Source organism: Mustelus asterias, chromosome 27, assembly GCF_964213995.1.
Source record: "Mustelus asterias chromosome 27, sMusAst1.hap1.1, whole genome shotgun sequence".
In the NCBI taxonomy this organism is placed as follows: Eukaryota; Metazoa; Chordata; class Chondrichthyes; order Carcharhiniformes; family Triakidae; genus Mustelus; species Mustelus asterias.
This window is the reverse complement of record NC_135827.1, coordinates 41,796,416-41,821,900: the sequence shown is the minus strand read 5'-3', so window position 1 is coordinate 41,821,900 and position 25,485 is coordinate 41,796,416. Positions and strand designations below refer to the sequence as shown.

At 43.6% G+C, this 25,485-nt stretch overlaps 1 protein-coding gene across 4 annotated transcripts in view; it reads left to right on the top strand.

Annotated features, from left to right (window-relative positions):
* The window catches only part of LOC144479980 (basal cell adhesion molecule-like), a 227,500-nt gene that overhangs the window by 153,221 nt on the left and 48,794 nt on the right, over positions 1-25,485 (top strand). For all 4 annotated transcript variants that reach the window (XM_078199122.1, XM_078199121.1, XM_078199120.1 and 1 more), the window contains exons 7-12: positions 1,666-1,787; positions 5,179-5,329; positions 8,147-8,271; positions 8,429-8,564; positions 14,216-14,340; positions 20,957-21,095. In XM_078199122.1, the coding sequence (XP_078055248.1) occupies positions 1,666-1,787; positions 5,179-5,329; positions 8,147-8,271; positions 8,429-8,564; positions 14,216-14,340; positions 20,957-21,095 (798 nt within the window). The remainder of the gene's footprint in view (positions 1-1,665; positions 1,788-5,178; positions 5,330-8,146; positions 8,272-8,428; positions 8,565-14,215; positions 14,341-20,956; positions 21,096-25,485) is intronic.

Below are 25,485 nucleotides of genomic sequence, written 5' to 3'. Positions count from 1 at the left end.
GGATTAATACCAGGAATGGACATGCAATCTTATGAGGAAAGGTTGGAGAGATTAGGTTTGTATCCATTGGGGTTTAGAAGAGTGAGGTGACTTGATGGATCCTTTAAGACCCTGAGGGCTTTTGACAGGGTGGATGTGGAGAGGATATTTCCTCTTGGGGGAGAATCAAAAATTAGGGGTCACTGTTTAAAAATAAAGAGTTGCTGATTTAATATGGAGATGAGGAGAATTTCTTTCTTTCATGGTTGTGTTTCTGGAACTCTTCCTCAAAAGGCAGTGGAAGCAGAATCTTTGAATATTCTTAAGGCAGAACTAGATAGATTCTTAATTAACAAGGGGTTAAAGGTTTTGGGTAGACAGTTACAATCAGATCAACTATGATCTTACTAAATGGCGGAGCAGTCTCGAAGGGCTGAGTGGCCATTCTTACTCCCAGTCCTCATGTTCGTTATGTTCATCACAAGGCATGTTGTTTATCCATTTCTGAAAAAGAGAGATAAGACAGATTTTCCAGTGATAAGTTGTGCCATGGTTTGGAGGATTTAATGATTGTAACATTTTATAAACTGCCCATCTCAAGATTTCTGAGTTACAGCATCGTCCTGTTATTCTGGGTATCATGGATGCAGGTGCTCTGGTTCTGATGTGATTTTGTTAAGTGCTGATTTCAACAATTAACCCCCCCCCACCCCCCACCTTTGTGGTAGTAAATAGTTTATGATAATACAAAAGCAAAACACTGCAGATGTGAGCAATCTGAAATAATAACAGAAAATGCTGGAAACATTCAAGTTGCATTTGTAGGTAAAGGAACAGTTATGGCGAGGAATTTTGTGCTCTCCCTGGTGACAAACTTGGGAGGTGGGAAGGACATCTAATTCGATGAGAAGGACATCTAATTCGATGGGATGATGACGTACCAGAACCCTGCCTCTGCTAGAATTAAATTCTGGGTGGGAAGGCCCATGGTCAACCTTCCCACCCTGCTGCCTGTTGAAGCCCTTAAATGACCAATTAATGACCACATAAGGGCCTGATTCTGCTGCCACTGGTACTTATCCAGAGCTAGGCAGGCCTGTTAGCATACGGCGGGCATGACAGGTAAAACCGTATAGCCACCATGTCACCTCCACAACCAATAGTACTTGGGTGTGGCTGGATCTGTGATCCTGATCCTGGAACTCCAGTAGCTGTTTTTACTGCAGCAGCCGGTGCCTCCCCTGTGGCCTTCTGGAAAAGAAGCAGCGAGGGTCTCCTTCCTTCCTTAAACAGTAATATAGTGAGGTTACATTTTGCTGCCTTCAAATCTCTGGGAAGCTGAATCTAGGTGGCAGTTCATAAACAATGCATCGAATATCTCTGCAGCCACCTTTTTAGAACCTGAGGAAATAAGCTTTTGGGTCCAGGAAATTTGCAGGCTTTTCATTCCATTGATTCCTCCAGTACTTTTGCTTTACCAATATGAATTACAGTATTCTGAGTTCCTCAATCTCATTAGCCTCTCAGTCCTGTCTATTTTTGGCATTTTGTTTTGCCTTTTATTGTAAAGACATAGAAAATATTTTTTTATGATTAGGATTATCTGTAGTTTTACCATCCCGTGAGTGATCAGTGCTTCAAGTCTACCTGCATTACCAGGACTTTTTCTTTTTGTTCCTCCACCAGATCCAACGGAGAACGTAGAATTTGTGTTCCAGCCAAGTGTTTTGAAGGAGTCAGACAATGTGTCAATGGAGTGTAGATCCGATGGATCATCAAATGTTGAATACACCTTCTACAGAGTGCTGGTGAGAGCTTCTCTGCTGGCGGTATTACATCTGTACCTCTTTAATAAAGGGGTATACTGTTTAGATTCTAAACTTCAGAAGACCAAAAGTTTAACTAAATCATCTGATAGAATGGATTACAAAAAAAAAATATTTTTGAAGGTGATGTTTTAAAATAGTGTGTTAAAGCACAGGTTTAAAAAGGAACTGAGACAGTGGGTGAAATTTTCTCATTTTTAGACAGTGATGCAGCTGGCCCTGCTGTAGTGGCACTCTGGTTTTCACCAGCCATATTGTGCACACTGAAAGTATATTGCAGATCTTTGTTTTGTGAATCTTCAAATTCTACTCACCACCTGAATACAATTAATGTCTGGAATACTGTGTGCAGTTTTGGTCTCCATATTGAATAAACGATATACTTACATTATAGGTGGTATAGTGAAGGTTCACTGTAATAGTGACCATGAAACCAAGGTTGATTGTCATTAAGAAGAAACATCTGCTTCATTAAGAAGGAAATCTGACATCCTTACCTGGTCTGGCCTATATGTGACTCCAGACTCACAGCAATGTGGTTGACTCTTAAATGTCCCCTGAAATAAGACAATAAGATGTAGGAGCAGAAGTGAGTCATTTGGCCCATTGAGTCTGCTCCACCATTCAATGAGATCATGACTGATCTGATATAATCCTCAACTTCACTTTCCTGCCTTATCCCCATAACCGTGACTCCCTTACTGATTAAAAATCTGTCTATCTCAGCCTTGCACATACTTACTGACCCAGTGTCCACAGCTCTCGGTGGTAAAGAATTCTCTGGATTCATTACCCTCTAAGAGAAGAAATTCCTCCTCATCTCTGTTTTAAATGGGCGACCCCTTATTATGAGATCATGCTCTCTGGTTCTAGACTCTCCCATAAGGGAAACATCCTGTCAACATCTCCGGTGTCAAGCCCCCTGAGAAACCTATGGGCAGAATTTTCCCATCCTGCCTACCGCAGACAGAAAATTCGGCAGATCATGAAAAGGTCCATTGATCTCGGGCAGAATTTCCAGTCTTTGGGTGCATGCGGCTGGAAAATCCTGCCCTGTGTGTCCCAATAAGGTCGTCTCTTATTCTTCTACACTCCAATAAGTACAGGTCCAATCTACTGAACGTCTCCTCAAAGAAAATCCTTCCATACCCATGATCAACCTAGCAAACTTCTCTGGACTGCCTCTAATGCCAGTACATCTTTCCTTCATAAAGGCAACCCAAACTGTTCACAGTATTCCAGGTGTAGTCTAACCAGCACCTTGTACAGTTTCAGCAAGACTTCCCTATTTTTATATTCCATTCTCTTTGAAATAAAGGCCAACATTCATTTGCCTTCCCAATTATCTGCTTAACGTGCCTACTAACTTTTTGTGATTTATGCACGAGGACCCCAAATCCCTCTGTGCTGCAGCTTTCTTCAGTCTTTCTCTTTATTTTTATAATACTCAGTAAGAAGCCTCACAACACCAGGTTAAAGTCCAACAGGTTTATTTGGAATCATGAGTTTTTGGAGCGCTGCTCCTTCATCAGATGAGTCACCTGATGAAGGAGCAGTGCTCCGAAAGCTTGTGATTCCAAATAAACCTGTTGGACTTTAACCTGGTGTTGTGGGGCTTCTTACTGTGCCCACCCTAGTCCAATGCTGGTATCTCCACATCTTTTATAATACTCATCTCCTTTATCCTTCCTATCAAAGTACATAACTTCACATTTTCCTACATTATATTCCATCAGCCAAATTTTTGCCCACTCACATAACCTGTCTATATCTCTTTGTCTCATCCTCATTTGCCTTCCCACCTATTGTTGCATCATCCACAAACTTGGCAATAGTACATTCACTTCCTTCGTCCAAGTCATTAATTATATATATATTGTAAATAATTATGACCCCAGCATGGATCCCTGTGACACTCCACTAGTTACATGTTGTCAACCTGAAACTGCACCTCTTATTCCAACTCTGTCTTTTATCAGTCAGCCAATCCACTATCCATGTTAATATACTACCCCCCACACCATGGGCTCTTATTTTATTAAGTAGCCATTTGTGCGGTACCTTATCAAATGCTTTTTGGAAATACAAGTATATTACATCGACTGGTTCCCCCTTATCTATCCTGCTCGTTACCACCTCAAAGAATTCCAATAAATTTGTCAGGCATAATTTCCTCTTCGTGAATCCATGCTCACTCTGCTTGACTATATTATGCACTCCTAAATACTCTGCTATTACATCCTTTATAATGGACTCTAACATTTTCCTAATGGCAGGAGTTAAGCTAACTGGACTATAGTTATTCTTTTTTTGTCTTCCTCCTTTTTTAAATAAAGATGTTACACTGGCAGTTTTCCAATCCTCTGGGACCTTTCCAGAATTTGAGGATTCTCGGAAGATTACTACCAGTGCACCCACTATCTCTGTAGCTACTTTTAATATCCTGGGATACAATCCATCAGGCCCAGGATATTCAAGGAATAAACTCCCACCCTAACAGCAGTGTGAGTGTACCTAGGCCACGTGAACTGCAGCAGTTCAATTAAATGCTCACCACCACTTTCTCCAGGACAATTTGGGATGGGCAATAAATACCCACATCCCATGAACAAAAAGTTAAAAACATTTGAGAGTATGCACAATACACAGTGAACAGTAATCTGATCAAAGTAGCCATTATCCTGCAGGATAGCTTTGATGCGCCCCATTTCATATACCAGATTTGCCAATAAGGCCAATCGTCTGGCACATGGAGCTGTAAGAATTCCATATTGACCAATGAAGGTAGACCTTAGACAGTGGAAGAGAACATATTAGCAGGTTTCTCAACTTGCACATCAGGGAATGGGAGCATATTAGACTACTCCATTTCAAAGGCGAATTTCAGCGCAAATGTCATGGATTAAGATGTGTAAGAAAAGTCTTGCATGTAGCTGCAGATTCAGACATAGCAAGCGTACCATCTACATATTGGAAATATGCAAGATGTAGGAGGTTTGTGGCATTCAAGGGAAAACATGTGAGTGGGGACTAAGGGATCCCATGGTAACACTATTATCAACTACGGGAGTTCTAAGTTCATAAATTCAGTGAATACAGGTTCAGAAAATTATAGCATGTTTAGATTGCCATGATATAGTGATATGGTGCAAATATCTATGGCTTCCTTGAGAGGTATATTAGTAAATAGGCTGGCAATATTTAATGAGCGCATAATCAGGTGTATAGTTAACATTCCTGACAGCATCAGTGCTGTATCCATCAAACACTTGCTTAGCAAAAGTAATCCAACACAAGACTTTCTGGGCATTTTTGAGGTTAAGAAAATGGAAATATCTTTATAATAATAACTGTGCTTTTTTTTGATGAACAGAATGGAGAGGAGGAGATCCTTGAAAGCACTGGCAACACCTTCGAACTTAGTGGAGTGCAAAGAATGGACAGTGGTGTTTATGGCTGTAAAGTGCTGGACTTTGATGTACTTCATAAGGATTTTAATGCAAACAAGACAATAATAATCAATTGTACGTATTTGTTTTCTCTTTCCTTTTCCCCTTCATCCTTTTCCAAAAACTTATAACTGGGATCCAATGCTACAGATGCCGGCTTCCCTATAATATGCGCACATTAGTAATTATTCTTCATGTATCTCTAAGAATAGGGGCCCAAGTGGGACCAAAAAGATACTTTGCTGATATCACTGACTTTCAAGACTTCTCACAGCATGTATTGTGAATGTGCTGAAGGTCTCCAAGACCTATTAAAAGAACAGGCTGAATTTCATTCTTGTGAGGAAAATGTAATAAAAATTGAAAGTTTGTACAATATTGTGGAACATTGGCATGCTCAGGGAAAACCCACTTACATTTTTAAATGTAAAATTTAATTTATAAATTAAAATTAATGGCCTCAAAGAGAAATCAAGAATAGATGGGAGAGACACTGGAAAAGATATGAGGCAATTTTGTTCTGTTCATTCTGTTCAGTGTTTTCATCAGTGATGTTTATAGTATTGTGTTATGAGGTTCAGCTTCATTGTACATTTGGTCACTTCTAAAAGGCTAGAGTGCTCATTTATGCAGGTACATTTGTGATGTGGTGAGTCCATTACACATGCCCACCATCTTGAACAATGGGGCTACCAGTGGTATATGCGTTCCCCCACAGGCAGCGTTATGGCTTAGCACAGCTCAACAAATGATCTCAAAGATATGGTTAGAAGACACAAAGGGCATCTGTCCCAAATGTTAAATAAGGTGAATTCTAACTTTAGACTGTACTTTGGAGCTTAGCGATGAAGGACCAAAGGGCACATCATTTATGCTCCAGAACTCCAAATCTGCAACAGAAGAGCTTCTCTACGTGCAATATCCAGGCCAATAAGCTGTGGCAAAAAAGGGAGGTAATTGAAGGGAGCAAGGTTCTGGCCTTACACTAGTTCATTATCAAGTCCATTGAAAGAGCAGTCAGCCAGACATTTTACTAAAATCCTGCACACGAGGACCTGAATTGGTGGCTATCAATGAGAAAGTCTGCTGCATTTAAATTAATGGTAACACGCATGTGTAGACCTGATCTGTGCTGGCTGAAGTTTAATATCCATCAGATAGCTGAAAAAAGAGAGACACTGGGCTGAATTTTAGAGTGTCAACTTGAGCAGGAAAAGCGATGTGCAGCTCGCCGGATGCACTACTGGCTTTTCCTGACGAATTTAAACGGTCTGAAAAAATAATCCTGGCGGCGGGTCCCATAATGTCATGCTTGTAGAGCTGCTCCACCTTGGCTCCTAACAGATGGACGCCATTTGTAAAGGATTCCCTGGCATAAAAAGAATGAAAATTTAAAAAAAGAACCTCCCCCCTTCACCCGATACACTGTAGAAGCTATTTGGAACTCCCTGAATCTCTGTCATTCTCGCTCACCAAAAACAGGTGGAAAATTCTCTCCATGATCTTACCCAATACTTTCCAATTATTTGAAGAACTCCCAAAATGTGTTTCCGCTAATTACTACTTTTGGAATGCAGGGTGAAATTTTCTGGCCATGCTCGCCACAAAAGTGGAAAATCCCGTCCAAGGTCAATGGACCTTTGCATGGTCCACCCCCCCGCCCACTACAATTCTCGTGGCAGGTGGGACGGGAAAACTCCCCCCGTGGTCATTGTTGTAACATGGGATTTTTGACATTGACCTGAGAGGACAGAACAGGGTCTCTGTTTAACGTCACTTCCAAAAGACAGCATTTTTGATAGTGCAGCACTCCCTCACTATTGCATTGGAGTATCAGACTACAATTTGTGCTCAAGTCATAGAATGAGACTTGAACCCACCAATTTCAGACTCAAGAAGTAAGAACACTAGCCAATGAGCCATAGCTGATGCTTAAGGATGCCACCTGTTAAAGATATTAGCTGGAGGCAGGGTATGAGGATGAGTACTAATACATCCAGATTCACTTTAGGATGTGGAGAGACACAATTACAGCTAGGATTCCATGCTTCAAAATGATAGCACCATGATTTGTGGGTAACGGTGGATTTGTGCTATGTTTGGAGGGTGCTGGGAATGCATTTACACTTTAGTTCCTTGTGAGAACTGCTTTTTACCTTTCACTTGCAGTTGTTAATGATTAAGTAGTGGGAAATTAGATAAGAAGGATCATGTTGGGATTAAGGTGACCCCAAGATGATATACTTAGACATAGAAGCTCTGAGTCCAATCAACTTTGTGTGGAAAGGTTTAATAATCCCATATGAGCTGCCGACCTTGCTTTTTTGCCAAGCTAAGATCTCTATTAGTTGTTACATCAATTGTTCACATGGGAAGAAAGTTAGCTTGAATTTCTATCTGCCAAAATAGGGCAAAGTGGATTTTTTCAGTGACTTGGTGTCAAGATTCTTGAGCATAATACAGGGTTTACACAAAAGTTGGATACCAAGGTGGTCAAAGGAAATAGCCCCAAATAGTGTGTCAGTAAACTATTTTACTGTTTGGACATTGGACCAACCCTGATGCTTTTGCTACCCAACATGATAAAGGCATGCTCAAAAGATCAGGATTAGGGACCCTGGCTGCTTTTTGCCTTTCCAGCCCATGGGCACCCTTACTGGCTGAGACTATTTAACTTCTGCAGGTCAGGGATTGGACTTGGCATTTTCTGCCCTATTTTGCTCAATACCACACTGGAAGTTATAGTCACTCGGTGAGCCATCAGGCATGCCACAGATGGTTCGTGTGCTGAAGGGTCAGATTATTGTTTTATATAAAAATTAAGAGTCACAGAGCTGCTTGATCGAGGTGACAAGTATTGAGTTTCTCTTCCTCTCTGCTGCTTTCCAACAGATCTAGATTCTATTACATTGGAACCGAAAGGACCGTATACTTTTACGGTGGGTGCCAAAGATAAAACTATACATTGTAGTGCGAAGGCATCACAACAGACATCTGTGATTTGGAAAAAACACAAGGTAGGTGTAAAACTATAGAATAATTCTTGAAAGAACCTTTGCGGTTAATTTCTTCTTTGCATAATGTTTAGTGGAACACTCCAATACATCCTATACATGCCTTTGAGCAATTTCCCACACTTTCTGTTTATTAACCATCTCCTGATTGCTCCTTTAGAAGACAATCAGTTCCGAAAATGTGCTTCAGCTGCCAGTGGTCACATTTGATGATTCTGGAATGTACACCTGCGAAGTTACAGTCCAGAACATTCCAAGCTTGAAACGACAAAAATCCATCAACGTTCTAGTCAAAGGTATGAGCAGTAAACTCTTCGATACATCCTCTATGCTGTGAATGCATTATAACTTGCTCTGATACATCACCCTTGACACCGTGATATAAATCCACAAACTCACTGTAATACTGATATCCCCCACACCCCTTACTGTAACACTCTGATGTGCCTCACACCCCTCACAGTAGTACTTTAGATATATCCACACTGTTCAGTGTAACATTCTGATAAATCCCACACCTCTCACTGGAACATTGATATATCTATACTGCTAATTGTAACACTCCAAACTGCTTAGAGTCATTACGTCACAGAAAGATGCCATTTGGCCCATTGAGTCCATGCCGGCTCTCTGTAGTCAGTTCCTTTTCTCCGCTCTATCCCCATAGCCCTGAATGTTTATTTCCCTCAAATACACAATCAATTTCCTTTTGAAATCATTTGTCATCTCCGTGGTGGCGAGGGTGGAGATTTCATGGGGGGGGGGCGGGCGGGGGGGTTGCGGTGGGGTAGGAACATAGGAATTAGAAGCAGCATTAGGCAAATTCAGCCCTTTACGCCTGCTCCACCATTCAATCAGATCATGGCTGATCTCTCCCTGGTCTCAAATCCATCTCCCTACCTGTTCCCCAATTCCCCTTATCCCTTTTTAATTAAAAATATATCTATCTCCTCCTTGAAACCATTCAACAATTCAGACTCCACCGCAGCAAGTTCCACAGATTCACTACCCTCTGCGAGAAGTGGTTTCTCCTCATCTCACTTTTAAATCTGCAGCCTCCCAATCTATACCTGTGACCTCTTGTTTGAGATTTCCCCATAAGAGGAAACATTTGGTCTACATTTACTTTTTCAATCCCTTTAAAAATGTTATATCCCTTGATCAGATCCCCTCTCGTCCTTCTAAACCCCAGCGAGTACAAGCCCAAACTGTTTAATCTCTCCTCATACGTCAACCCCTTCATCCCCGGAATCAAATCTGGTGAACCTCCTCCGAGCTGTCTCCAATGCCACTGCATCCTTCCTCAAATGAGTAGACCAAAACTGGAGACAATACTCCAGATGTGGTCTCACCAACACCCTATACAATTGCACTAACACTTCTCTACTCTTATACTCCAATCCCTTTGCAATAAATGCCAACATCCCATTTGCCTTTTTTATTACATGCTGCACCTGCATACCGACTTTCTGCGATTCATGAACATAGACACCCAGATCCCTCTGCCCGGACGCATTTTGAATCCGCTTTCCATTTAGGTAATAATTTGCCTTTCTATTTTTTCTGTCAAAATGGACAACTTCACACTTATCCATTAAGCTTTATCTGCCAGATTTTGGCCCATTCTCCCAGTCTACCTATAGAACATAGAACATTACAGCGCAGAACAGGCCGTTCGGCCCACGATGTTGCACCGACCAGTTAAAAAAAAAACTGTGACCCTCCAACCTAAACCAATTTCTTTTCGTCCATGAACCTATCTACGGATCTCTTAAACGCCCCCAAACTAGGCGCATTTACAACTGATGCTGGCAGGGCATTCCAATCCCTCACCACCCTCTGGGTAAAGAACCTACCCCTGACATCGGTTCTATAACTACCCCCCCTCAATTTAAAGCCATGCCCCCTCGTGCTGGATTTCTCCATCAGAGGAAAAAGGCTATCACTATCCACCCTATCTAAACCTCTAATCATCTTATATGTTTCAATAAGATCCCCTCTTAGCTGCCGCCTTTCCAGCGAAAACAATCCCAAATCCCTCAGCCTCTCCTCATAGGATCTCCCCTCCATACCAGGCAACATCCTGGTAAACCTCCTCTGCACCCTCTCCAAAGCCTCCACATCCTTCCTGTAATGTGGGGACCAGAACTGCACACAGTACTCCAAGTGCGGCCGCACCAGAGTTGTGTACAGTTGCAACATAACGCTACGACTCCTAAATTCAATCCCCCTACCAATAAACGCCAAGACACCATATGCCTTCTTAACAACCTTATCTACTTGATTCCCAACTTTCAGGGATCTATGCACACATACACCTAGATCCCTCTGCTCCTCCACACTATTCAAAGTCCTCCCGTTAGCCCTATACTCAACACATCTGTTATTCCTACCAAAGTGAATTACCTCACACTTCTCCGCATTAAACTCCATCCGCCACCTCTCGGCCCAACTTTGCAACCTGTCTAAGTCTTCCTGCAAACTACGACACCCTTCCTCACTGTCTACCACACCACCGACTTTGGTGTCATCAGCAAATTTGCTAATCCACCCAACTATACCCTCATCCAGATCATTAATAAATATTACAAACAGCAGTGGCCCCAAAACAGATCCCTGAGGTACACCACTTGTAACCGCACTCCATGATGAATATTTACTATCAACCACCACCCTCTGTTTCCTATCCGCTAGCCAATTCCTGATCCAATTTCCTAGATCACCCCCAATCCCATACATCTGCATTTTCTGCAGAAGCCTACCATGGTGAACCTTATCAAACGCCTTACTAAAATCCATATATACCACGTCCACTGCCTTGCCCCCATCCACCTCCTTGGTCACTTTCTCAAAAAACTCAATAAGGTTAGTAAGGCACGACCTACCTGCCACAAAACCATGCTGACTATCACCTATCAATTCATTACTCTCCAAATAACTATAAATCCTATCCCTTATAATTTTTTCCAACATCTTGCCGACAACAGAAGTGAGACTCACCGGTCTATAATTCCCGGGGAAGTCTCTGTTCCCCTTCTTAAACAATGGGACAACATTCGCTAACCTCCAATCTTCTGGTACTATACCAGAGGCCAACGACGACCTGAAGATCAGAGCCAGAGGCTCTGCAATCACTTCTCTTGCCTCCCAGAGAATCCTTGGATAAATCCCATCCGGACCAGGGGATTTATCTATTTTCAGACCCTCCAGAATATCCTGCACATCCTCCTTATCAACTGTAATACTGTCTATTCTACTCCCCTGCAACCCAGTGTCCTCCTCAGCTATATTCATGTCCCCTTGCGTGAACACCGAAGAGAAATATTGGTTCAATGCTTCACCAATCTCCTCCGGTTCCACACATAACTTCCCTCTGCCATCTATAACTGGCCCTAAACTTGCCCTAACCAACCTTCTGTTCTTGACATACCTATAGAACGCCTTAGGATTCTCTTTAACCCTATCCGCCAAAGTCTTCTCATGTCCCCTTTTAGCCCTTCTAAGCTCGCTCTTCAACTCCCTCTTAGCCAATCTAAAGCTTTCTAGTGCACTACCCGAGTGCTCACGTCTCATCCGAACATAAGCCTCCTTTTTCTTTTTAACCAACAAAGAAACTTTTTTGGTGCACCACGGTTCCCTAGCCCTACCAATTCCTCCTTGCCTGACAGGGACATACCTATCACAGACTCGCAGTAGCTGCTCCTTGAAAAAACTCCACATGTCGGACGTTCCCAGTCCCTGTAAACTCCTAGTCCAACCTATGTTTCCTAATTCTCTCCTAATAGCCTCATAATTACCCTTCCCCCAGCTAAAACCACTGTATCCATCTATAAAATCACTGCCTGCTTTCCCACCAATTTTAGTATCATCTGCAAATTTTGCCATGTTGCACTATGTCCCTGCCTCCAGGTCATTTATATAGATTGTAAACAGTTGAGATCCGAGACTGACCCCTGCGGCATCCCATTAGTTACGCTTCGCCAACCAGAGAAGGACCCATTTGCCCCGACCCTCTGCTTTCTGTCAGTTAGCCAATCCAATCCAGTACTCTACCTCTAGTCCTCTGCGATCTCACCTTCTGGATCAGTCTTTGATGCAGCACCTTGTCAAACGCCTTCTGGAAGACCAGATGCACCACATCCTCAGGTTCCCCACTACCACTTTGCTGGTTATGTCTTCAAAGAACTCGAGTAAGTTTGTCAAGTATAACTTATCCTTCAAAAAACCATGCTGACAATAGTGGATTGAGCTTTGTCTTTCCAAATGCTCATTCATCTCCTCCTCAATGATTCCAGCAGCTTCCCCACCACAGAGGTCAAGCTAACCGGCTTATAGTTTCCTACTTTTTGCCTCTCTCCCTTCTTTGAAGAAGGATATCACATTGGGTTGGACAGTGGTTAGCACTGTTGCCTCACAGAACCAGGGCCCAGGTTCAATTCAAGCCTTAGATGACTGTCTGTGTGGAGTTTGCACATTCTCCCTGTGTCTGCATGGGTTTCCTCCGGGTGCTCTGGTTTCCTCCCACAGTTCAAAGATGTGCAGGTTTGGTTGATTGGCCATGCTAAATTGCCTCTTAGTGTCCCAAGATGTGTAGGTTATGAAAATTAGGAGGGTAAATACCTGGGGTTATGGGGATAGGGTCTAGATGGGATTGTTGTCGGTGCAGGCTCAATGGGCCGAATGACCTCCTTCTGCACTGTAGGGATTCTATGATTCTTCTATGGTTCATCCAAATCATTTATATAAATTGTAAAAGGCTGAAGGCCCCAGCACTGATCCCTGTGGCACACCACTCGTCACATCCTGACAACTAGAAAAAGACCTATTTAAGCCAACTCTGTTTTCTATTAGTGAGGCAATCCTCAGTCCATTACCCTCTACACCATGAGCTGTTATTTTCTGCAATAACCTTTGATGTGGCTCCTTTATGAAATGCCTTCTGGAAATCTAAGTACAGTAGATCCACCAGTTCCCCTTTATCCACAGCACATGTGACTATAGAACTCCATTGAATCCCAATGCAGAAAGCCATTCAGCCCATCAAGCCTGCATCGACCTAACCAACACATCTTTGAACACTAAGAGGCAATTTGGTATGGCCAATCCACCTAACCTGCACATCTTTGGACTGTGGGAGGAAACTGGCGCACCCAGGGGAAACCCATACACACATGGAGAAAACATATAAACTCCACACAGACATTTACCCAAGACTGGAATTGAACCCGGGGTCCCTGGCGCTGTGAGGCAACAGTGCTAACCACTGTGCCACCCTTCAAAGAACTTCAATAAATTGGTTACAGGTGATTTCCCTTAACACAAAACCATGTTGACTCTGCCTGATTGCCTCGGTTCTTCCAACTACCTTGCTATTTAATAATGGCTTCCTAAACTTTCTTTTATAATAGACGTTAAGCTGACTGGCCTGTAGTTTCCTGCTTTCTGTCACCCCCCCCTTTTTGAATAAAGAAATTACATTTGCTATCTTGCTAGAGATGTGTGAATTGAGGCAACTAGGACCAGACCAGATTTGCTTGTGATGACTTTAGTCCAACTGCCTGCTAGCAGTATAGACCTATATAATACTGAATGGTCAAGGTGCTAAAGTACTGGAGAGCAACTCGAACTAAGAAAACGTATTCCAACAATGGACAGTACCCTCAGAAAATAAATACTTCATAGAATCCCAACAGTGCAGAAGGAGGCCATTCGGCTCATCAATTCTGCACCGATAACAATCCCACCTATCCCCGTAACCCCACATATTTACCCCACTAATCCCTCTAACCTACGCATCCCAGGACACTAAGGAGCAATTTAGCATGGCCAATGCACCTAATCTGCACATCTTTGGACTGCGATCTTTAGATCTTTAGACTTTGTGGAATAAAGTTATTTGTATGCATGTAGCACCCCGGGAATTGAGCTTGCGTTTTTCCTCCTGCAGGATCACCTGAAGTAAATTGCACGGAGAGGACATTCTACAAAAATGGACCTTATGTTAACCTGACTTGCATATTCAAAGGCAATCCAGCACCGAAGGTTACATGTAGTGGTGGAAAGAAGGTGCCGGTATGTAAATAGCTTGTTTTACATTATCCTATGTGGCATCATGTGATGAGAATAGCATGGAGGACAGAAGTGATTGGGAAGAAATATCAACATGTTAAAATATGAATGACAGAGACCAAACAAGCCTCCTAGTTTGAATATTGCTGCACTTCAGAAACAGACAGTACACATAGAAACATAGAAGATAGGAGGAGGCCATTCGGCCCTTCGAGCCTGCTCCGCCATTCATTACGATCATGGCTGATCATCTAACTCAATAGCCTAATCCTGCTTTTTCCCCATACCTTTGATCCCATTCGCCCCAAGTGCTGTATCCAGCCGCCTCTTGAATACATTCAATATTTTGGCATCAACTACTTTCTGTGGTAATGAATTCCACGACTTGGACAAAAGCAATCACGGTATATGATGTAAAATGATTATTCTGGGACACTGGGTCGCCGAAAGCAATTGTCACACCAGGAATTTCCATCATCGCTGCCTCCTTTTTACCTGGTTCTCTATTTGCTATTGACAGATGTAGGGTCCACTTGGTGGTTCTATGCCAGGGCCCTCACTTAGGCCACCAGCAAATCTGGTTCCATCACAGTTCAATATTCTATTATGAAGGCAGCTGGGGAGCCTAAAAAATGTCAGTTGTGATAGGAATCGACGTTGGGGTCCAAGGCATTTTATTGCTGCAATTCTTTTCCACTTATTCATTTTTTTGATGACTTTCTCAGTTTTCTATCTTTGACATCTTTTATTGTTTCTGCTCCCTTTTTGTTTTGCTGTTCAGTTTCTTTCCTCTCTTTCCTGGATTGTTTCCTCAGACCAGACTATCCTGTAAGACTTTGCTTCAGTTTATAGGAGATATGGACTTGCCTGTGGGAATTTGCTTTCATGTTAAAATCCCAAATTACAATAATCTCTTTCTCCTGTTTTCTGATTTCTGTTCTCTCCTTCCGTTTTTGTCTGTTTAGCTGAGCTTGGCATTTGTTTCTCTATTTATTTCTCTCTTTCACGTACAAGATGATAAATTAGGAAAAGTAGGACATACAATCACAGGAGTCTGTTCCGCCATTTAATCGAATCATGGTTGGACCTACACTTTAACTCCACTTTTCTGGCATATCCCAAAATCTCTTAATTCCCTGAGGGGATGCGCATCCATAGACCTCTGTGGTAGTGAATTCCCAAGATTTACAACTTTCTAAGTGAAGACATTTCTATCGATCTTTATGAAATGGCTTACCCTGTCACCAAGTCCCTTACAAAGAACAAAGAAAATTACAGCACAGGAACAGGCCCTTTGGCCCTCCAAGCCTGCACCGACCATGCTGCCCAACTGAACTAAAACCCCCTACCCTTCCGGGGACCATATCCCTCTATTCCCAAGCTATTCATGTATTTGTCAAGACACACCTTAAATGTCACTATCGTATCTGCTTCCACTACCTCCCCCGGCAGCAAGTTCCAGGCATTCACCACCCTCTGTATAAAAAACCTGTCTCGTACATCTCCTTTAAACCTTGCCCCTCGCAACTTAAACCTATGCCCCCTAGTAATTGACTCCACCTTAGTTAAGGTTCTTGAGTTAAGAGCGAGGTATTAAATGAGTACCTTGCGTCAGTAGTCACCAAAGAGAAGGACTTCGTGGATGATGAATCTGGGAAAGGGTGTGTAGATAATTTGAGTCATGTTGAGATCAAAAAGGAGGAGGTATTGGGGTTCTTGAGAAACATTAAGGTAGACAAGTCCCCAGGGCCTGATGGGATATACCCCAAAATACTGAGAGAGGCAAGGGAAGCAATTGCTGGGGCTTTGAGAGAAATCTTTGTATCCTCACTGGCTACAAGGGAGGTACCTATCGACACTGCAAACTACAGGGGAGGTCCCAGAGCATTGGAGAACAGCCAATGTTGTTCCTTTGTTTAAGAAGGTAGCAAGAATAATCCAGGTAATTACAGGCCGGTGAACCTTACGACAGTGGTAGGGAAATTATTGGAGAGGATTCTTTGAGACAGGATTTACTCCCACTTGGAAATAAGTGGATTATTAGCGAGAGGCAACATGGTTTTGTGAAGGGAGTTCATGTCTCACTAACTTGATCGAGTTTTTCGAGGAAGTGACGAAGATGATTGATGAGGGGAGGGCAGTGGATGTTGTCTACATGGACTTCAGTAAGGCCTTTGACAAGGTCTCTCATGGCAGACTAGTGCAGAAGGTGAAATCGCATAGGGTCAGAGGTGAGCTGGCAAGGTGGATACAGAACTGGCTCGGTTATAGAAGACAGAGGATAGCAGTGGAAGGGTGCATTTCTGAATGGAGGGCTGTGACAAGTGGCATTCCTCAGGGATCAATGCTGTTTGTAATACATATAAAAGGTTTGAAGGAAAATGTAACTGGTTTGATTAGTACATTTGCGGATGACACAAAGGTTGATGGATTTGCGGATAGCGATGAGGACTATCAGAGGATACAGCAGGATATAGACCGGTTGGAGGCTTGGGTGGAGAGATAGCGGATGGAGTTTAATCCGAACAAATGTGAGGTAATATATTTTGGAAGGTCTAATACAGGTAGGAATATATAGTAAATGGCAGAACCCTTAAGAGTATTGGTAACAGAGGGATCTGGGTGTACAGGTACACAGGTCACTGAAAGTGGCAACGCAGGTGGAGAAGGTAGTCAAGAAGGCAAACGGCATGCTTGCCTTCATCGGCCGGGGCATTGAGTTTAAAAATTGGCAAGTCATGTTGCAGCTTTATAGAAGCTTAATTAGGCCCCACTTGGAATATAGTGTTCAATTCTGGTTGCCACACTACCAGAAGGATGTGGAGGCTTTGGAGAGGGTACAGAAAAGATTTACCAGGATGTTGCCTGGTATGGAAAGCATTAGCTATGAGGAGAGGTTGGTGAAACTTGGTTTGTTCTCACTGGAATGACAGAGGTTGAGGGGCAACCTGATAGAAGTCTTCAAGATTATGAGGGGCATGGACAGAGTGGAAGAGTCAATTACTAGTGAGCACAGGTTTAAGGTGCGAGGGGCAAGGTTTAAAGATATACGAGACAGGTTTTTTACACAGAGGGTGATGGGTGCCTGGAACTCGTTGCCGGGAGAGGTAGTGGAAGCAGATATGATAGTGCTTTGAAGGGGCATCTGGACAAATACATGAATAGGATAGAATAGAGGGATATGGTGCCTGGAAGGGTAGGGGGTTTTAGTTCAGTCGGGCAGCATGATCGGTGCAGGCTTGGAAGGCCGAAGGGCCTGTTCTTGTGCTGTAGTTTTCTTTGTTCTTTGTCTTTGTTCTTAAGAGAAACAGCATGTCGTTACTAATTTTGTCATGTCATTTAAGAATTTTCCACCTTTCAATTTTCTAAGCTTCAGAAAATATATAGCCATTCTACTCCATTGGAGTAGAATTCCTTACAGGAAAGCTCTCTCATCCCAAATTCAATTTAGTGAACTCTCTTATATACATCAAGTATGACAAGGCATTTAATAACGTGCCACACAAGAGACTGATCCAGAAGGTTAGATCCAAAGGGGTTGGAGGTAGAGTAGTGGCTTGGATTGAGGATCGACTGACTGATAGAAAACAGAGTTTGGATAGTTTAAACTGCAGAGTTTGGATTCGATCCATTGGTTGTGGGATTGTTTAGCTGTGCTGCTTTTGCTGTTTGGCACTCTAGTAGTCCTGTGTGGCTTCACCAGGTTGACATCTCATTTTTAGGGATGCCTGGTGTTGCTCCTGACATGCCTTTCTGCACTCTTCACTGAACCAGGGTTGATCCCCTGGCTGGGTGGTAATGGTGGAGTGGGGGTATGCCTGGCCATGAGGTTACAGATTGTGGCTGAGTACAATTCTGCTGCTCCTGATGGCCTGCAGCGCCTCATGGATGCCCAGCCTTGAGTTGTTAGATTTATTTGAAGTTTATCCCATTTGGCACGGTAATATTGCCACACAACATGATGGAGCGTATCCTCAATGTGAAGATGGAACTGTCTCCACAAGATATAAGTGGTGGTCACTCCCACGGATACTGTCATGGACAGATGTATCTGTGGCAGGCAGCTTGGTGAGGATGAGGTCAAGTATATTTTCCCTCTTGTTGGTTCCCTCAACACCTACCATAGATACAGTCTAGCAGCAATGTCCTCTGGGACCCGGCCAGCTTGGTCCGTGGTGGTACTACTGAGCCACTCTTGGTGATGGATGTTGAAGTCCCCCACCCAGAGTATATTCTGCACTTGCCACCCTCAGTGCTTCCTCCAAGTGGTTTTCAACATGGAGGAGAACTTATTCATTCAGCTGAGGGGGGATGGTATGTGGTAATCAGCAGGAGGTTTGCTTGCCCATGTTTGACCTGGTGCCATGAGACTTCATGGGGTCCAAAGTTGATGTTGAGGATTCCTGGGAAACTCCCTCCTGTCGGTATACCACTATGTGCCGCCGCTGCTGAGTCTGTCTTGCTGGTGACACAGGACATACCCAGGAATATAAATGATTTGGAAGAAGGTGTAACTGGTGTAATCAGCAAGTTTGCGGATGACACAAAGATGGCTGGAATTGCGGATAGCGAAGAGCATTGTCGGGCAATACAGCAGGATATAGATAGGCTGGAAAATTGGGCGGAGAGGTGGCAGATGGAGTTTAATCCGGATAAATGCGAAGTGATGCATTTTGGGAGAAATAATGTAGGGAGGAGTTATACAATAAATGGCAGAGTCATCAGGAGTATAGAAACACAGAGGGACCTAGGTGTGCAAGTCCACAAATCCTTGAAGGTGGCAACACAGGTGGAGAAGGTGGTGAAGAAGGCATATGGTATGCTTGCCTTTTTAGGACGGGGTATAGAGTATAAAAGCTGGAGTCTGATGATGCAGCTGTATAGAACGCTGGTGAGGCCACATTTGGAGTACTGCGTCCAGTTCTGGTCGCCACACTACCAGAAGGACGTGGAGGCATTGGAGAGAGTGCAGAGAAGGTTTACCAGGATGTTGCCTGGTATGGAGGGTCTTAGCTATGAGGAGAGATTGGGTAGACTGGGGTTGTTCTCCTTGGAAAGACGGAGAATGAGGGGAGATCTAATAGAGGTATACAAGATTATGAAGGGTATAGATAGGGTGAACAGTGGGAAGCTTTTTCCCAGGTCGGAGGTGACGATCACGAGGGGTCACGGGCTCAAGCTGAGAGGGGCGAAGTATAACTCAGACATCAGAGGGACGTTTTTTACACAGGGGGTGGTGGGGGCCTGGAATGCGCTGCCAAGTAGGGTGGTGGAGGCAGGCACGCTGACATCGTTTAAGACTTACCTGGATAGTCACATGAGCAGCCTGGGAATGGAGGGATACAAACGATTGGTCTAGTTGGACCAAGGAGCGGCACAGGCTTGGAGGGCCGAAGGGCCTGTTTCCTGTGCTGTACTGTTCTTTGTTCTTTGAATTGTGATGGTGGTCAGGGGTGTTATCTGTAAGGCATGATCCCGTGAGAATGACTCTGTCAGGCTGTTGCTTGACTAGTCGGGGAGACAGCTCTCCCAATTTTGACACACACCCCCGAATTTAGTTAGGAGGACTTTTCAGGGTGAACAGGGCTGAATTTGCCATTGAATTTTCCGATGCCTAGGTAGTCCATCCGGTTTCATTCCTTTGTTTTCTTCATAGTTCAATACAACTGAGTGGCTTTCCCAGCCATTTCAGAGGTGTATAAGAGTCAACATGTTGCTATGGGTCTGGAACCCACGTAGGCCAGACCAGGTCAGGACGGCAAGTTTCCTTCCCGAAAGTACATTCGTGAACCAGATGGGTTTTTATGACAATGGTTTCATGGTCATCATTAGACCTTTAATTCCAGATGTTCCGAAGGGACGGGCAATGGCCTCCTTTGGCCTCAGCCAAATGCTCGTAAATGGGATTAGTATAGATTGGCATTTGATGGTCGGCATAGACATGATGGGCTGAAGGGCCTGTTTTTGTTCTGTATGAATCTATTGAGTTTAATTTCCACAATCTGCATTTTCCTTGTGCTATTGGTGTCAGGCTAACTTTTTGATAGTTTCCTATTTTCTCCTTTTCTTGATTAACAAGGTTACAATTACTACTTTCCAATCCATGTATTGTGCAGATATCTGTTTCCTTCTATTTCTTCTGAACCAGATGCCCACGTGCTGGTGTGGAGAGGATGTTTCCTCTTATGGGAAAATGTAGAACTGGGAGTTGCTGTTGAAACTCATTTAACACAGAGATGAGGATTTTTTTTTCCTCAGGATTGAGAGACTTTGGAATTCTCTCCTGCAGGCAGTCTTTGAATCAGTTTCAGGCAGAAATAAATAGATTCTTGATAAGTAAGGGGGATGAAAGATTATCAGGAGTTAGTAGGAATCTGAAGTTGAGGTTAAAATTAGATCAGCCACGATCTTATTGAATGATGGAGCAGGTTCAAGAGACTGAATGGCCTACTTGTACTCCTAATTCATATGTTCATATGGTGAGACTGTCACTTTTAAGAAGGGTTTGACAATGTAATTCCCTTATTCGGAAATTTGAGGGGAAATCTTCAAATAATGTCCACTAAATTGCTTTCTATTCTGCCAGATGCTTTATGATTTTTAAAAAATCTTTGCACAGGCTGTAAGAACCCATCAGCAGAATAATTATATCGTTGTCAGTGAATTGATTCTACCGCTCACTGTGGAGATGCTGAAAGTGACATGTAATGGTACCAATAAGCATGGCAGCAAGACTCACAACTTCACTGTGGATGGAGGTAAGAACAGATATTTCAGGAATGGGTTGACAAAGTGAAACATTTCTGTCAGAATTATCTTTCCATATAGATACGAATTAGGAGGAGTGAGCCTATCGGCCCCTCAGGCCTGCTCTGCTTCTTATCTGAGTACATTAGCTTGTGCTGCAGGGCAGTTTCATGGACACTGGTCACTTACTGTGCCTCACCCAAATAACTGTATGCATGTGTAAGCCTCAACAACAAATGTCAGTAGCAACTACAGCAAGCATCACAGAGGAGCTACTCGTGTCTCACCCCGTGTTTATGAACTTTCTCGGGGGTATCACTGAGCAGCAGTCAGGAGAGAACCTGAAAGGCAGCATGAACTCATCAATGTTTGTGGGAGAATGAGGACAATGATCCTGGCATAAAGGATCCTCCCGTTTACTTGTTCAATGTGCCTAAGAATCATCAGTTTTTCAAGCACAGTGAGGAGGAAAGTCCACCCTATAAATGGGAGCTCTATTCTGTATCTAAATATTAACGATAGAGGGTTGGCAGCAGGAGAAATACTTAATACAATTAATGTTACCAGAGAGGCAGTGCTGGGTAGACTAATGGGACTGAAGGTGGACAAGTCCCCGGGTCCGGATGGAATGCATCCCAGGGTATTGAAAGAAATGTCAGAGGTAATAGTGGATGCGTTAGTGATTATTTATCAAAACTCGTTGCATTCTGGGGTAGTGCCGGTTGATTGGAAAACGGCTAATGTTACGCCGCTGTTTAAAAAAGGAAGGAGACAAAAGGCGGGTAACTATAGGCCGGTCAGCTTAACGTCTGTAGTAGGGAAAATGCTGGAATCCATTATTAAAGAGGAGATAGCAGGGCATCTGGATAGAAATGGTTCGATCAATCAGATGCAGCATGGATTCATGAGGGGAAAGTCGTGCTTGACGAACATGTTGGATTTTTATGAACATAGAACATAGAAAGCCACAGCACAAACAGGCCCTTCGGCCCACAAGTTGCGCCGATCATATCCCTACCTCTAGGCCTATCTATAGCCCTCAATCCCATTAAATCCCATGTACTCATCCAGAAGTCTCTTAAAAGACCCCAATGAGTTTGCCTCCACCACCACCGACGTCAGCCGATTCCACTCACCCACCACCCTCTGAGTGAAAAACTTACCCCTGACATCTCCTCTGTACCTACCCCCCAGCACCTTAAACCTGTGTCATCTCGTAGCAACCATTTCAGCCCTTGGAAATAGCCTCTGAGAGTCTACCCTATCCAGACCTCTCAACATCTTGTAAACCTCTATCAGGTCACCTCTCATCCTTCGTCTCTCCAGGGAGAAGAGACCAAGCTCCCTCAACCTATCCTCATAAGGCATGCCCCCCAATCCAGGCAACATCCTTGTAGATGTGACTAGGGCGGTTGATGGAGGAGAACCGGTGGATGCGGTGTTTTTGGATTTCCAAAAGGCGTTTGATAAGGTGCCCCATAAAAGGCTGCTGAAGAAGATTAGGGCACACGGAGTTGGGGGTAGTGTGTTAAAGTGGATTGGGGACTGGCTATCCGACAGGAAGCAAAGAGTCAGAATAAATGGGTGTTTTTCCGGTTGGAGGAAGGTAACTAGTGGCGTGCCGCAGGGATCGGTACTCGGGCCGCAACTATTTACCATTTATATAGATGATCTGGAGGAGGGGACAGAGTGTAGGGTAACGAAGTTTGCAGATGACACAAAGATAAGTGGAAAAGTGAATCGTGTGGAGGACGGAGATGATCTGCAGAGAGATTTGGACAGGCTGAGTGAGTGGGCGAGGATATGGCAAATGGAGTATAACGTTGATAAATGTGAGGTTATACACTTTGGAGGAAATAATAACAAATGGGATTACTATCTCAATGGAAACAAATGAAAACATGCTACCGTGCAAAGGGACCTGGGGGTCCTTGTGCATGAGACGCAAAAGCCCAGTCTGCAGGTACAACAGGTGATCAAGAAGGCAAATGGGATGTTGGCCTATATCGCGAGGGGGATAGAATATAAAAGCAGGGATGTCTTGATGCACCTGTACAGGGCATTGGTGAGGCCGCAGCTGGAATACTGTGTGCAGTATTGGTCCCCTTATATGAGGAAGGATATATTGGCATTGGAGGGAGTGCAGAGAAGGTTCACCAGGTTGATACCGGAGATGAGGGGTTTGGATTATGAGGAGAGGCTGAGGAGATTGGGTTTGTACTCGTTGGAGTTTAGAAGGATGAGGGGGGATCTTATGGAGACTTATAAGATAATGCGGGGGCTGGATAGGGTGGAGGCGGAGAGATTCTTTCCACTTAGTAAGGAAGTTAAAACTAGAGGACACAGCCTCAAAATAAAGGGGGGTCGGTTTAAGACAGAGTTGAGGAGGAACTTCTTCTCCCAGCGGGTGGTGAATCTCTGGAATTCTCTGCCCACTGAGGTGGTGGAGGCTACCTCGCTGAATATGTTTAAAGCGCGGATGGATGGATTCCTGATCGGTAAGGGAATTAAGGGTTATGGGGATCAGGCGGGTAAGTGGTACTGATCCACGTCAGATCAGCCATGATCTTATTGAATGGCGGGGCAGGCTCGAGGGGCTAGATGGCCTACTCCTGCTCCTATTTCTTATGTTCTTATGTTCTAACCAATGCTGCACTACTGCAAAAGTGTACAAGGAACTTTACTCTGTATCTATCCCCGTGCTGTACCTGTCCTGGGAGTGTTTGATGGGGACAGTGTAGAGGGAGCTTTACTCTGTATCTAACCTCGTGCTGTTCCTGTCTTGGGAGTGTTTGATGGAGACAGTGTAGAGGGAGCTTTACTCTGTATTTAATCCCATGCTACCTGACCAAGTAGGGTTTAATGAGCTGTGTTGAGGGAAACGTTATTCTGTTAATCCATACCGTGCATGCTCTGTTAATTCTTAATGCTAATGCTATGTGCCAAAGTTCAAAAGTGTTCCTCTCCCCACAATTTCTCTTCCTGCTTTTTTGTGCACACAATGTGATCTCCTTCCTCACTTGCCGGGTCAGTGGCAGATTCTACAAGACCTTCTATTGCTGGTAAGGATCAGTTACTTCAGACCAGCTTTACAACTTCATGCAATACCAATTCACAGGCTATTTGTAGAAGTTAGAGTCATAGAGGTTTACAGCATGGAAACAGGCCCTTCGGCCTAACTTGTCCATGCCGCCCTTTCTTTTTTAAAACCCCTAAGCTAATCCCAATTGTCCACATTTAGCCCATATCCCTCTATACCCATCGTACCCATGTAACTATCTAAATGCTTTTTAAAAGACAAAGTTGTACCCGCCTCTAATACTACCTCTGGCAGCTTGTTCCAGACACTCACCACCCTCTGTGTGAAACAAGTGCCCCTCTGGACCCTTTTGTATCTCTCCCCTCTCACCTTAAACCTATGCCCTCTAGTTTTAGACTCCCCTACCTTTGGAAAAAGATATTGACTATCTAGCTGACCTGTGCCCCTCATTATTTTATAGACCTCTATAAGATCACCCCTCAGCCTCCTACGCCCCAGAGAAAAAAGTCCCAGTCTATCCAGCCTCTCCTTATAACTCAATCCATCAAGTCCCGGTAGCATCCTAGTAAGTCTTTTCTGCACTCTTTCTAATTTAATAATATCCTTTCTATAATAGGGTGACCAGAATTGCACACAGTATTCCAAATGTGGCCTTACCAATGTCTTGTACAACTTCAACAAGACGTCCCAACTCCTGTATTCAACGTTCTGACTGATGAAATCAAGGTTGCCAAATGTCTTCTTCACCACTCTGTCCACCTGTGACTCCACTTTCAAGGAGCCATGAACATGTGCCCCTCAATCTCTTTGTTCTGTAACTCTCCCCAACGCCCTACCATTAACTGAGTAAGTCCTGCCCTGGTTCAATCTACCAAAATGCATCACCTCGCATTTGTCTAAATTAAACTCCATCTGCCATTCGTCAGCCCACTGGCCCAATTGATCAAGATCCAGTTGCAATTGGAGATAACTTTCTTCACTGTCCACTATGCCACCAATCTTAATGTCATCTGCAAACTTACTAACCATGCCTCCTATATTCTCATCCAAATCATTAATATAAATGACAAATAACAGTGGATCCAGCACTGATCCCTGAGGCACACCGCTGGTCACAGGCCTCCAGTTTGAAAAACAACTCTCTACAACCACCTTCTGGCTTCTGTCAAGAAGCCAATTTTGTATCTATTTAGATACCTCACCCTGGATCCCATGAGATTTAAGTTCTTAAAACAGAGATTGATCTGCAACTTTCTGAGTTCTCACTGAAGTCACCTCTTTCTGCCAGGCATGTCTGACCTTTTCACGTAAGGAACCATCTTTCAATTTTTTCCTTCCTCATGAGACAGATAAGCAAATTT